The 15,933-nt window shown below is 34.6% G+C and overlaps 1 protein-coding gene across 8 annotated transcripts in view; it reads right to left on the reverse strand.

Moving 5' to 3' along the window:
• The window catches only part of LOC110454943 (MAP/microtubule affinity-regulating kinase 3-like), a 48,702-nt gene that overhangs the window by 19,801 nt on the left and 12,968 nt on the right, over positions 1 to 15,933 (reverse strand). For 5 of the 8 annotated variants that reach the window (XM_021504768.1, XM_021504770.1, XM_021504769.1 and 2 more), the window contains exons 7-13: positions 10,111 to 10,167; positions 8,451 to 8,586; positions 6,514 to 6,614; positions 5,931 to 6,050; positions 4,491 to 4,590; positions 2,161 to 2,163; positions 38 to 150 (exon numbers count right to left, since the gene is read on the reverse strand). In XM_021504768.1, the coding sequence (XP_021360443.1) occupies positions 38 to 150; positions 2,161 to 2,163; positions 4,491 to 4,590; positions 5,931 to 6,050; positions 6,514 to 6,614; positions 8,451 to 8,586; positions 10,111 to 10,167 (630 nt within the window). Of the gene's footprint in view, positions 1 to 37; positions 151 to 2,160; positions 2,164 to 3,853; positions 3,954 to 4,490; positions 4,591 to 5,930; positions 6,051 to 6,513; positions 6,615 to 8,450; positions 8,587 to 10,110; positions 10,168 to 15,933 lie in introns of all 8 variants that reach the window. The other 3 variants (XM_021504765.1, XM_021504767.1, XM_021504766.1) reach the window with 3 other exon arrangements.

Below are 15,933 nucleotides of genomic sequence, written 5' to 3' on the forward strand. Positions count from 1 at the left end.
AGAACCTAAATAGAAGGCCACCAGTGTGGGTACATACATCAGAAGAGCGGCGCCCCAGAAGTAAGTATGTGGCTTGGATATCATCATACTTCTGGTTCGTTATGGAGTCTTCAATATCTTTTCTACTGTACCCCATGTTAACCATGATTTCTGAAAAAAAAGAGCAAAGACCACATAGAATAAAGGTTTTGACAGACAAAATATACCATCAGATAATGATTTTTATTACTTCTTTAAAATAGCAATTACTAATGATCTTTATTGTAATAGTAAATAATATTTTAGGAGTATAACAACATATGTCTATAAAATTCTTTACAAATACATCGCAACTCAAAATGTAGAAGTACTTTCTTTTTTAATATCATGGTACAATGTAACAATAAAAAGGTCATTGGTAAGCAACAATATGAATATCCTGAAGCCCCAGGGCACCAAGTACAGATGAACATCAAAACACACTGCACTTACACCATCATGAATCCCCAAACAGATGCCTCACAAAAATATGCATGAATTTTATGTCATAATACGATTACTTCAGGATATCTAATATTATATTTCCACTATGCAAAATTACAATTTTCTTTACGATTAACATATGCAATATCACCGGAAATATTTGTGTGTTTGTCTTTCAGTTTTATTTTTACCAATTATTCTATTGATACAAATTTCACTGCTTGATTGAAAGTTTGCAATGCAATTACAAGACTGTACAAGTAAATTCTAGTAACTGAATTTGTGTGGTGCAATAGATGATACAAGTTTTAACTTAATACACAGTTATCTTTCATACCCCTATCAATCTGATGCAAAACACAGTGACAGTTTTATGCAATACAGTATCTAATATCAGTTTGAACCGAGCTTGGTTAGTACATGTAACATGAAATATCTACAATGTCACTGAATAAGAAGCATACTGAATAGTAAAAAAAATGTTTTTTCACACCATTTGAAATGAAAATCTTTTTTTCAAACACGTTCCATGAAATGTATAGAAAATGAGACATGCACATTTCAGTTTCTACAACAATTCTTTTTAAACATGCTTTTTTTAAAAGAGTTGAACTGAATTTCACTTTCATGAACATATTTAAACTCAAAAATATCTTATGCGAGGACATGATGACAAAAATACTACAACATAGATACAACAGTACTAGGCTAAATTCAGTCACAAATTCTAAACACTTTTGGCTTGTTCTATCCCATATCTTGAAACGTATGCTTTATAAAATACTGTTACAGTTGAATTTTGTTAACTACAATATTTCCAATATCGTATAAGCATTAAATATATGCCAAAGTATTTCATCCTGAAATATCATATTTTTCTGCTAAATCTCTACAGCATAAAACGTAAAGACTGAAATGTACATGGCTTCTATTATTAAAACAAAGTTAAATCAAATTATAGCATGTTTTATGGTTTGAACTACATTTGTGATGTACACAAAAAATGAAAGCTGAAATCAACAGATTCCTTTTTCAATTAGCACTTCCTGTTCATTGGTAGTGTCTGTGACAATTGGACATGCATAGTTCTCACACGAGAAGAATTTATATATTTATGGAGAGATAGCGATGAACTTGTAACATAGCAGATAGACCAAATAGTAGACATTTTATTGACAACCAAATAAATGGAAAACTGGTACGAAAATTCTATAAAGAATATGTGAAATAGTTGTTACCTGTGTTTAAATAAAGTTTTGAAAGTATGAAAAATCAGTGACCTACATTCCTGAGACTAATTGCTATATACACATATGTTAACAAGTGCTGGACAAGATGCATCCTGGAGCTAGCAATTGTGAGAACAATACAGGAGTAGCACCAAGTGTCCAAACCTAGATCACACGTGAACTACTTCTGGACAAGTAACAGTACATCTGACAAAGGAGTCAAACAGGACGGAGCATTATACGACAGTCTGGGAATGTTACAGACAAATAGCACATAGGGGTAAGCACGGACAACACTTGTCTGTTGTATAAAGCTCAAGCTTTCTTCACGTCAACAACATCAACAAAGACTATATGTGAGTTAGCATCACTAGAATGTTTGTGATTTCACTTTAACCTTGACATAGGACACCAAAGTACAGGTTTAACATGCACCAATCAGATATAAAGATAAACGGAGAAAGTATACCTTCTGCAACACGTGAAAAAAACAACAGAAAAGAACATGTTTAATTTCAGGTATTTATAGAGAGAGAAAAAAGAATTCACAGTTTTAATAAGTAATCACTGACAAGTTTTTGAAACAGAAATTCCATCAGAAAAACAGCAATGAAATCACAGCAATAAAACTTAGGGAATTTTTTTGGTTTAGAAAAAAAAAAAATGCACAATTGGTCATTTACAAAATATAGATGACCATTACTTAGGTTTACACAGTACTGGTATGTGAAAATACTGAAGATATAAAAAAAAAATCAAAAGTTTCCAAAGAAACACAAATGAATTTCTCACCAATATTTGTTTTCATTCCTAAGCCACCTAAATCCAACATTGTCAATAGGTTACTTGTATGATAATGATTAAAAAAGCCAAATCTGGCAACAAAATCAACAAACAAGTACTCTGTGATAACTAGTCCCCCTCCAGACAAGTACTAGTCATTGCTAGACATCCCCTGACAGGAGTTGCTCTAGTTAATTACCTACATTGCCAGAGAAGTATTCTAGAATTACTAACATTAATATAAGAAATCCACAGACAAGTATTCTGTAATTTCTAAACCCCCCAGACAAGTTTTCTGTAATTACTAAACACCCCGACAAGCATTCTGTAATTACTAACCCCCCCAGACAAGCATTCGGTTATTACTAAAAAAAACGGACAAGTACTCTGTGATTACTAAAACACCCCTGGACTCTGTGATTACTAAAACACCCCTGGACAAGTATTCTGTAATTATTAAACACCCCAGACAAGTGTTAGGAAACATCCCAAGACAAGCACTTTGTGACATGACATATCCCCAGTTTCCTCCTTTGACTACAATCTTTCTATAAGCATGTCCTGAATATCTGAGGCGTTCTGTTATCACACCATCAAATACAGGAAGCAATCTTTGTTATAGAGTACTTGTTTGTTATCAAAATTATAGAGTGAACTTGATGAGAGATTGTCAATTGTGACGCTAAAAGCCACAGTTTCATGTAGTTAATATAAATCAACAACTTCTTCACTACCCCTCTTTTGAACATTTTCATAAATTATGACTTTTTTTATGTAAACATTTTTTAAATTTGTCCTTGATCTTATTTACAATCAAATTTTCAAATCATTTCTGTTAAGTACTTAAGTATAAAACATGTTTTGGACAATAATCGTGTACCTATACATGAAACAGTGGCTAATTATAATATAACAAGGCTTTATAAGATGTAATAAAACAGATTCACAGCAAAACAACACTGCCCAGAGCCAACCATTTTTCTTGGCCCTACCCCATCTGAAATCAAATGCCAGCGGTACACGCAGGACACACACAATGAAGATAAGCAGGACAAATTTTGAGAATGCAAACTTACTTTAATTTTTTTTTATATATATATTTCATTCAAACAAATAATCAAGTTAAAAGTAAATATCTGCATTCTCAGAATTAACAAAACAAAATTTCATCGACTTTTGCTGTACATTTTTTTTCATCTTTTTTTTTTTTTCACAGCGAAAGTAAGAAGACATCTAGATGTACATGTCACATCTATGTTTTCTAAATGAAGTGATGAAATCTGCTCTTTGACATAAAACATCTACAATGAGTGCCAAACTTATGATGAGAGTAGAGATTAGTAGCTGATCATCATTCAGGGCGGTGGTGTTACATTTACCTATCCGCTTTGGATCTACAAGATCCTTTGGCGGCTCTCTGTAGGGCTTTAACTCTCTATCTTCATACCCCATATTGATCCAGCGGTCTTTCATAATATTCTGATCAATACAAAATAAATGATACCAATTCAATTTTGATATGATCCAAAACAATATCAATTTAGAGTGATGCCCATTCCTTTTTTGTCTGTATCAATTCCTTTTCTCCGAATGTCGTTATTTACGCTGTAAATCACAAATGTAAGTTTGGTATTTTCAAATCAGGAGATGCTGGATTTATACAGACCAAAAAAAGTACAATGGACAACACTCAAAAGCAGGCTTTTGTTTCATGCATTGAAATATTTCTGGATAGGGAAACACTTTGCCATTACTTTCAGTATTATCTTTTGGAAAATGTTTTGTTTTTTTTTTTTAAATATAATATTTCCAAAAATTATCTAAAATAAGAAATAAATGTGTTCCCTTCCAGAAAACAAATGATGCATAATACAATCAAGGAGCAGTGTTCCTCCTTAGTAGCCTTAACACACAGCAGTACAGGGACACAGACACAAGGCTTTGTGAGGATATCTGCGTATATAGACGTGTCATAGTTATGAGCCAGGGCGCGGCCCATGGCTAACTGATCATTACCTATCCGGATTGGGTCGAGCACATCTGCTGGAGGCTCTTTAAAGGGTTTTAGATCATCATCTTCATAACCTATATTCATCCACTTGTCCCTCATTATATTCTGTGATGGAAGGCAGAGACAAAGGAGGCAAAAAGAGGACAGTATGTTAATAACACACCACAACACTACCACACTTTGTTGTGAGGAGCACGTGAACTTACAGGTATTAGGGCACACAAGTGAAAACTCGCGCTGAGCATGTTAAATCAGTCAACACCCGATTCACCTATAAGTGGTGCTAATATACAGCCCAGGGTTTCACAAATACAAATTGAATAGCTAGCAAAGAAATTATCTAAATGAAGATCTTCCTTTATCAATCAACTTTGACATATAAGAAAAGTGCTGGCTTCTACTGACAAACCTTGAAAATACATAATTTATTTCGTAAGTTGAAAATGGAATACATACAACCATGACATCTGACCTTTTCCCTCCCACATGATAACTGACCTTTGGTATTTCATATATGACACTTGAAATTCTTCGGTGAAATGTATATATGGACATTTTAAAGATGATTTTACTAACACAGAAGAAATCAAAGATTGTGCAATTGATACTTTTAAATGTGTTCATTCACTGAAGACAAGACCGCTTAAAGTATTTATACCATAAAGACAAGACTAAAACATATGTAGACTCTAAGGACAAGACAACTGAATGTATTCACACCCTGAGGGCCAGACTACAACATGTATTCAAACCTCACAGACAAGAATATTAGATGTATTCACACCAAGAAGAGAAGATTTAAATATATTCATACCCTAGGGACAAGACCACTAGTGTATTCATTCCAACAGTACATGACCATAAATGTATTCACACCAAACGTACAAGACAATTTCATGTCTTACCATCATACACACTTGACAGACTTCAATGTCTTCACTTCCAAAGGACACAATATTAATTGAATTCACTCCTATAGAAGGCAAAGAACCCCTTCCCATAAAAGAATTTAGTACAACCAGAGTTGAGCAAGCCTTCAAATTGCCTCTTATTTCAGCTTTGTTTATCTTTGGTAAGGTTTTTCTGGTTAGGGGGACATTACAAATGTATACACTAGTAATAACAGCAGGGTTATAAATATTAATATTCAACATTCATAAATAGGTCAATTAACAGTAATAGGATATTGAAACAATTTCAAACTCAAGTCATAATTTTTGCTACAGGAAACAAATCAGTAGTTATTCAAATTTATCATATTACTTTACGTTAAATGTCAAAAACACATCATAATCTGTAATATTTCAACAAATTGATTTTTACTTTTCATCCAACATTACTTTTAAATCTACAACAGAAAAAATTGTCAGTTTATCAATCATAATTATGGGTTGAAGTAACTTTATGAAATAACTAAAACAGTACATGATATAATTTATACATACCTCTAAACTAGCTCTTTTGGTTGGATTTAAAACTAAAAACTTTTTCAACAAATTTTCACAGTCTGTGGACATATAAAAGGGTATACGGTATTTTCCCCGTAACACTCTTTCTCGCAGTTCCTGAAACCAAAAACAAGACATAAGAAATGAGGACTTGGTGTTTTTATACCTCTATATCACTTTGTTTGTTAAACATCTGTTGTCCTCACATCAGTCAAGTTTATATGAGGACGGGTATCCACAGATTTTACGGCAAGGGCCATTACAAAGTCTATTATTGTTTAACTATAAAAGTATGTTTGCAGTAATTGTATTTTAAAATGCTACATAAACTAAAAAGCCCTCAATAAAACTCATCAATGATATAATATTGCTGTATTCTGCCATTTTAAATACAAAGCTGTAAAGCTACATGTATACTATGATGCATGACACTTGAAAATCAAAGCCAATATTATTAATCAATATCTGCTCTTCATAAAAAAAAAGGGGAATATGAGACGATCCTGAGATGTGATGCCTCTTTTAAGTTATAAATTGCAGGAAGCAGCTGCAGATTCAATTATGTAAATGGTTAATTTACCTTTAAATTTTGACCATCAAATGGTAAGGAACCACTGACTAGTGTGTATAAAATTACTCCTAAACTCCACACATCCACCTCCGGACCATCATACTTTTTTCCTGAAAATTGAATTAAAACATTTCAACATTAAGGATCAGAAATTAATCTGCAGAGCACTGAAGTTCATTGTCAATCAACACAGAAGTCAATCATGGAAATAAAGTATGTTAATCAAGGCATGTATAAAAGTAACTAAAAACCCTGGTGATTCTATTTGAAAACAATGAGGCCTATGGGGTTATCACCTGTTTCTTTTTTTTAATTTGAGCAGACACAAAGTTAAATGATTTCACAAACTTGAAACGTAGAGGCAACCTCAGACTTCTTATTGATCTAAAGAATTCAAGTAAGAACAACTGGTAAGGGGAATGACATTAACATTTGGTAATAGATCTGGTGAAATTAAGGGGACAGTGTGGCTATTTCAGATTTTGAATTTCAATCAACCTGAAAAATAACAGCAACTGTTCAGACCTTGAGAACTTTAATTATCAAGTTTAATACAACTGTAAGAACAACTGGTAAGGGGAATGACATTAACATTTGGTAATAGATCTGGTGAAATTAAGGGGACAGTGTGGCTATTTCAGATTTTGAATTTCAATCAACCTGAAAAATAACAGCACCTGTTCAGACCTTGAGAACTTAAATTATCAAGTTTGGTTGCCATTGGCCTGGTGAAGTTGAAAATATTTCACCCAATTCTAACACTGCAATTAAGTTAGAAAAACATAAACTGGTCATGAACATATAAACATAAGATATTCATTTGGATCAGTTTTGGTTTAACAGTCGCCCTATTTATCCCCTATTTGGCCCTTTTCCTCGGACCCCAAGGAGATCCACACCCTGGTACATTGGATCCCATCAATCCCCAGAATATCTATCCAAATAATATTCAAATTCATTCACCTAAGTTGTTTTGAAAGATTTATCCTATTTTTCCCAAACCTTCAAATACCGTCTTACAAGATATGATTCCCTTGGCCCAGGGATGCTACATGTCAAACAACACGGCAGGTAATCATAAAATTCCCTTTGACTATACTTCAGGAGTAGTCTTGAAATTTTACCTTATAAGGTCCTTCCTCTCAGCCACAAGGAAGACTTAGATTAGAAATATTTTGTTTATCAAAGCTTTATTTCAGCAAGCTTCATAAAACATTTTTGTCTTTATTTATGAATTTGGGAATTTTTGGAACAAACTCAGGAAACTGTATCTTATTTATTTCCTAAGGTATAAGGCTGAATTCCAAATCCAATCCCAAATTTGGTTAAAACACCTACACAATATTGTCTAAAAGATCTCATATTTGTAAATGCATACAATAATTGAGCATACCAGAAAGAAAATCTCTAACAATTATAGATATTTAAACAAATACATAGCCCGTATTTTTCTAGTAAGAGTAAATTTCAGAATACTGGTTAAGAATGTAACTATCATGTATGAAACCTATTACATCTGCCATTTCAGTGAAGAGTAATGAATGTTTGCACTTCAAACCCCTATCCCTATCACTACAACCGCAATCCAGCTCACGCAAGCAAATACTTCAGTCTCTTCATTAATTTGTTTACTCCATGAATTCTTAATGACTTTTTCTGAAGAAGCCTTTCAGCTAAAAATGGGTTTATATTGATTACTGGAGTTTGTCTTTTACATTACTGTGGAACAAAACAAGGCCCAATTTATTTTTAATAGGTAAGCCCAAAAAAGAGGTCACTAAAGTGACAGAGTGACATGTATGTACAAAAGTTAGTCCAAACAACCATTTTTTTATTCAGGTAAACATTCTTTCCCTACAGACATTAATTAAAAAGAGAAGTTCTTGACTACTGAACAATTTCAGAGGATTTTGAATAACCTTGATCGATAAGTAATATATACTTGCCTTGAAAAAGTTCAGGGGCTGCATATGGCGGACTTCCACAAAACGTATCCAATTTGTTACCAGGTACAAACTCGTTGCTGAAACCAAAATCTGCTATTTTGATGTTCATGTCTCCATCTAAAAGCAGATTTTCCGCCTGAAGAACAGAAACAGTAAAACAATATAGATTGTGCAAGCCTACAATATTATCCAAACAAACATGTACCCCAGGTATTTATTAGATGTTGTTAACAAATTGGTTATATCTACACCAGAACATCCTGAAAGGATTGCCTTGAATAGCTGTAAAACAGCTATATTGATTAAAATTATGTTTACCAGTTAGGTGAACACCATCGTACCAGTGTTTTCTCCATTCACCTCAATCTTTAATTCTACCTTTATAACACTACCAGCACACATTAACAAACCCAGAGAAACACTTCTGAACAAGTAACTAGAATGGGACAGACTTTTAATAATGATTATTTTCACCAGTGCTGTATTAATTACTAAGTAATAATATTCTGGAATATTACTTGTCACATTACCAGTGTCATATTAGCCAGGTATAAACAACAAACTATACATTGAGCGGCTATATACTAGCAGTACTAATTGTCACATTATTTGTAAAACATGAAGAGAAGTTGATCAGTGACTAGATAAATGTCACGGACATCACTTGGCTTACTGAATAAGGCAAAAAAAGAAAGATGTCTGTTTAAAGTTCCCGACCGACCCTAGCTTTTAACCCCCGACCCAAAACTTTTTGATGAAAAAAAACGCAGATATTCGAAAAACGACCTACCTACCCTTGTTTTTTTGCCCATGCAACCCTTAACAGACTATTATTATTTTTTGGCCTAAGTGATCACTGACCAAATGACTTGGTAATAATTGCCTACACTGAATTAGGTTAATTCCCTTTTCAATCTAGTGAGCTATGAAATATCTCTGAATTTGCACTTCTTTCAATTTCTTGCATAGCAAGTAAAAAAAGTTTGTATCCTTTCTCTCATTGATTTATTATGTATAGCAATCAAAATTCTCCTGGAGCTTTTCAGTCCTAAATAAGCATGCCTCAAACAAACATGCTTGTTGAACGGTTACCGACGTCAGTGCTACATGTAAAAACAATATCCATACCCATACACATTTATATATATATATATATACAGACGACTTTCTGCATTGCATTTACATCTGCAACAAAGCTGTACAAAGCAGAGTATAGTAAAGGACAGTTGATATCTCCACATATCACTGCAGTTGTGTATCTTGTGATACACATGTAATCTTCATGATCATTATACTGTGTATAGCCCTAATCGATAAAACTTGGCCTTTCATTTGATCCTGTTAGATTTAACATAACAGACTAGATATATATACCATCAGTTTTCTAATACTGAATATTTGTTGGTTTACTGTACAATATTTGATTATTCCTGTATTACTTATATGCTCATTTCATCTTTGAACAAGTTTGTCACTACAACACGAGGTGATCATATTACCAATGAAGTTTTATAATTTTAAAGCCAAGGGAAGACAAATGTAACACATGGTGAATTTGTTACAAACACCAAATGTGACAGGGCAGAAACATAACAGTTTACAATGGGACAAGGCAAATTTAAGTTTATTTCGAAGCTGGCATAAAAAAAGAAGAAGATACCTTTAAATCTCTGTGTACAATGTGTTTCTGATGGCAGTACTGTACAGCGGACACAATCTGTAAACAAAACAAAACATTCAATCAAACCCCAGGTCTAGAAACAAGCAATCACATGTAGTACAAGTTACACACTTTATACAGAACTTGGGTTTACATGATATTTCAACGGTAGCATTGCTGGGTTATAACATGATATCCTAATGTAAGCGTCACTGAAGTAGTGTGTGGAACATCACAATGGCCGTCCCAAACTCAGATTCTGACACAGATAGCAAACTGTCTGCATTGTACACAGGGAAATAATGCTCAAAATCATTTTCTCACCTACAACGGGACACATTTCTAAACCAAATATCCAAGGAGAATCATATGTAAACCTTGAAGAAATGTGTGTGATAAAAAAAATTCACAACATAGAAAGATGGATGTGTGTGTGGTATCCATCATTATAGCAACTCTGCTAATTTTCACTGGAGGTCATCAAGTTTTTACAGTTCATGAAATACCCCTTGACCTTATATTACACACTCATCTGACATCAAATTATTTTCAGCCTATGAGATCGGAAAATTTGCCCAAGGGCCCAAACATTAGTTACATGATGGCTACCGATAAACTAATATGGCAAAGCATGATCAACGTTACCTGGTCATTGAAAGTTGACACAATATTTGGGTCTGCTACCATACCTTAGACTATGTCAACCCTGCTAGTATACATGTCAAACTAAATCAAGCAGAAACTTATTCTGAAGCAAAAGCTGTCATGAATTTTATTGCTGGGGAATTATATCTTGCTGTCATAGACAGAATTAGTGTACAGGTTGCAGAGAAACTTCCCGCCCATTTTCTTCATTCACAAAGCAAACTTGTTATGTTGAAGAAAGTTCATAACATCAATGACAAAATTCTTGCCACGGTCAGTAATTATGTTAAAAGGCTGAGAAAGAAACCAGGTGCTTCAAATTTTGTTGTTACTTAAAACATTTTAAAGACTTCTACACTGGATTCAGTCACTTGTATTTGATAATATTGTAAAATGTCCTTTCATTTTAAGTGTATACAATAAAGACTGCCTCAGGGCCTTTTTAACATATTTTAACAGCACAATAGACTAACCTGTCAAATATACAAAACACAAGTGCAGCCAGTACACAGCCAAGGAAACAATATAGGACAGAGTCTATCTCTACATGATATATCGTAGCCATTCAGCTGTGAAATTACCACACAGCTACATTACCACACCTATACACATAAACTGAAAATGCAGACACTATCATATGTATAGACACATCAAGTAATTGTTTAGAACAGGCTTGATTTTTTTTTATATTTTATGCACTTCTCATGATCAGTGAGAGAGAAAATTTATGATGTTCCAAAACAAACAGGTGGTCAACATGACTAATTGATTTCCTGGTAAGTAGAACCATGCCATCCAAGGTCTGACTAGTGTCTATAGCTATATATATATATATATATACCACTGTTGGTCTGATGGGCCAATAAACCAATAACTGGTCCTATGCCACTAAACGTCTGAGGGGGAAAATAAACTAACAAGTGGCCATTCTTTACCACTGAAAATCTGAGGGTTCAATAAAACAGTAAACTGGTCCCTGTATTATAATATAAGGACCAGGAAAAAGAGGGCATCTATACTGATTGAGGGTATAGATGGTCCCTCTGAATCAATTAGAGTCATGGGTTTAGATTTGGTCCCTATCTCTACCACTAACAGTTGAATGGTTTACCACTAAGTGACCATAATATCAATCCGATGTATTACCTATATGATTTTGCCCTTCTATACCATCAAAACCTGTCTGAGCCAGATATTTTATCCTGTCTGATACTCTAAATCACTTTCAATTTCAACTTCTTACGAAGTTTGACCGAAACATTGTACGAAAAGGTTGACAAACCACTGCCAGTGGCTTTTATGCTCAGTTTTACTGCCAAATACAGGCTGTTTCCCCTAGCTAAAAAGTGCCTTATTTTCCCAAAATGACCAAAAACTGAGTAATATATTCCCATTTTCAATACAAATAATGCTTTATTTTCCCAATTCATAAAAAAACAGGCTGTTGTAAAATTCAGGTAACAAAAACACTGACTGCATAAGAAATGAATATAATTAAGCCATGTTACAGTGGTAGTGTGGAGCGACTTGTCATTATTCCCCCAAAGAAGTCAATTCCAGCTCTAGCTGTTCCTAATGATATCATCCAGTTCTGCGGAGTTCTTCCTGTACTAGACCAGTTTGCCACTTATAAGCCATCAATACAGAGGTATGTCCAAACAAATCCATGCGGCCAACATGTCATCAATTTATTAGTGGTAATACGCTGGTAACCATGGTAACAGTATTCCTAAATGGATCCCCCTAAATGCTAGTCAATAACATATTACCCACAGACATCAACATTTTCACAATTAAGGGACAAACACAGTCACACACTGCATCACTGATCTGGCTTATTTGAAACTGATGACTCAGCCGATAACATAAAGCTGTCCTATATATACATGTTATCTACAGAAAGCTCACATGACATTCTGTCTATGCTTGTATGGCACAGGTCTTCATCATTGTTTTCCATTACAAAGATTTAGACTTTCAATATTCAGCTAATGTACTTTATATGGCATATCATCACTACAGCATGCAGGTTTATACAGTCATAAAGGGTCATAAGAATCTCTGAATATATAGTTGTGTGCGGTACTATCTGATCAGTAACATCAGTGGACCATCACTCTGGCTAACAAGGGTGTAAAGCTGAACACCTCTAGTGGTAACTAACTGATGTGATGCCTATAGAACACATTAAGGCTGCCTGTCCCCAGTCAAAGACTACATCACTCAGATTATCCCCTCTAAATGATCCAGTCAACAAAGTATCCTGAGAGTACAAGTCTAGGGAGGGGTCATTGATTTATAATCCCTATCATCCGTGGGTATGTGCCTCTCTGTGGTGTATGTTATAGCCCGGAGTCAATCTTTCTGTTTGAGGTATAAGGTGTATTGCTGAGCGTCCAGAACATGAAAGTATCAAACCTGCTCCCCACTTTGGGTTGTCATAGTTAACCAGAATATTGATTAACCCTGGTTTAGCACTCAAGGTTCGATTCACACCTTGTGATATCTGAAACTTTCTTTGGGCTTAATTTTACAGCTGTGTTATGGGTAATGTGCATTCTGATAAACTGATAACCATTATCCAATCAAAGGTGTAAAATGGTGTAAATCTACCACAGTATACATTAAGTGATTTTACAATGAAAAATGTGTCTGTCACCACCATGTCTACAAATTCAATGTTGGCAAATTTGAAACAGAAAGAGTATCACTCCACAAAAACATATGTTAATACAAACATGTCAATCTGATCAATCCTCCCCCTCCCATACAGGTTTGGTATGTAGGATTAGTGTCCTATTAAAGTATATTTATGTTTGTGTGACCTTGACATTATAGTGTCGACAGAGGTGAACCAATGTCAGTACTATTAGTAATTACAATTTACATGAACCTTGACTTTCTAATTAGATCTGACTCTTCCTAAAATGAGGATGAAACATGACCCTAATATGATGATATGGTTTCTATCTAACCAACTTCCTATGTCCCGAGATAAAGCTTTATAGTGAAGATAACATGCTGGGAGCGAGACTGGGAGTGTAGTGCTGTGTAAGAAGCGGAGGAGTAAGGGCAGTGTTGGATATCTGACCCTAGGAGTGTAGTAGTTGATACACCGCCATCTCGCTGTAGTAACCCTGTACAATCACTACTCCAGCCACCATCTCGCTGTAATAACCCTGTACAATCACCACTCCAGTCACCAGATTAAGCATTCCATTATTATCAATACATAGGTGCAGTCAGGTGTAAAAGGTTATATCACTCAGCCATGACAGCTACTAGGCCTCGTCACCTAGACAGAACCAGTTCTCTCCACTCTTGTCAGATAATGTAGCTGTCAGGCTGTCTTTGTTATAAACAACAGACCACACCAAGTTGTACTATACTTGTACTGTGTTGCTAAAGTAACAGACATATGAGGCAGGAATTAATACCAAGCAGCTCAAAGGTTATTATTAGTATCCAAACTCACAGCTGTACCACATAAACTTGTTCTGTGTATATAAAGTAACATGAAGCATACAAGGCAGGTTCTATTAGTTTCCAAACCCACAACTGTATTATATACTTGTAGAGTTTCGCTAAAGTAACAGATACAAAGCAGGCCATTATTCAACAGAGTTCAAAACTTTCTTTTATTGTCCCAAATGATTTTGATTTTGAAGGTTTTAGGTCCGCTATTAACTCCCACCTGTACTATATCTATACTTGTGTTGCTAAAGTAACAGATACCAGGCAGTGGTATATACCAGGGAGATCAAAACTAACAACTGTGCTATATACATGTACAGTATACTTATTTGTTATGAATATGTACATATATATTTGGAGGCTACGGTCTCCCATACATACCATACAGAGCTAGCAAATCTTAACTATATATTATCCAATAGTTAGCCCTACATTCAGCAAGCTTTACATGTAGAAACAAACATGGTATTTATTCACCTTAAGTATCTTTACTGTTAATGGTCGATACACAAAGCTATGAATTCAAACTAGGTAGTAACAATGAAACTTTATAGATACAGGTAACTATATACACCACAGGTAAAAGTTGAACACTGGATATATTAGAAATAAATTAATCTCCTGTAGTAGAACATTATATCACCTCTGACTCACTCGCGGTTCAGTTATTCTAACGGTAAGTGGAACAGGAAAACTTTTTTGTTTGCAGAAGGTTTCAAGTTGATTTATACATCAAACTTGAAACATATGTGTCAACCAACCCATTGCTATACATCTCTTTATTCCATATCAAAAGAGCATTGTTCACACTTTTTCTTAATTATTTCTATAGCATACTTCTAACAACCTTATAATGTATATCGGCTGTACAATGGTTAATGTAGGGTACAGATATAACTAATACAGACTGTTAAATACAATTCTTAACCTGCCAACACTTAATTCTGTTCCAAACATTACAAGCACAGCTTCTAGTCAACTTCTGCAAAGAGTTATACCTTCTATGATGTTTTTCCTATTTCTTTATCAACCTTGAACTTTTCAATGCCTTTTAATTTCCTGTTGAACTAGCTAACCATATGGCAATGAAGGAATGAACCAGGTACATTTTACTGTCCCTATGGATTGACAGCATTTAAAATACGTTTGCCTGTATTAAACTGTCAGGATATATATATACGTATAAATAGGTTTAATTTCCAGAGGTAACATATGACAGCATGTAATACATTGTATATATATGATATGAAAGCAAGCATACTGATTAGTCACACATGACCGAGCAGTTTCTGCTCCACTGATTCTACTCGAGCTCCTGTACACATGTGCTGTAATAGTGTGGCGACAGTATATATATAGCAGTCTGACAGTGGACCTAGATGATCAGGTGAACAAGGCTGATTTGTTGTGTTTCTCCAAGGCTAGGACGGGTGGTATATGATCAATCATCCAGTAATCTAACCTTCACACTAAAACCTAACTGTGTGGTTGTTACACTATTTTCCTTTTCCCCTTATTGCTTTGAATGTAAACACAACTACCAAGTCATTTTTACTGACATGGCTCCAACTCACTGGACTTGTAATCTGTACTGCAGTGTACAACTACAAGCAGAGGCACCTGGTAAACTTGTGTTACATGTACGACAATCTCCTTATGGATTCGTCCCACAGCAGACAGAACACTATAGAATTCCACTTTTAG

Source organism: Mizuhopecten yessoensis, unplaced genomic scaffold, assembly GCF_002113885.1.
Source record: "Mizuhopecten yessoensis strain PY_sf001 unplaced genomic scaffold, ASM211388v2 scaffold8111, whole genome shotgun sequence".
Lineage (NCBI taxonomy): Eukaryota > Metazoa > Mollusca > Bivalvia > Pectinida > Pectinidae > Mizuhopecten > Mizuhopecten yessoensis.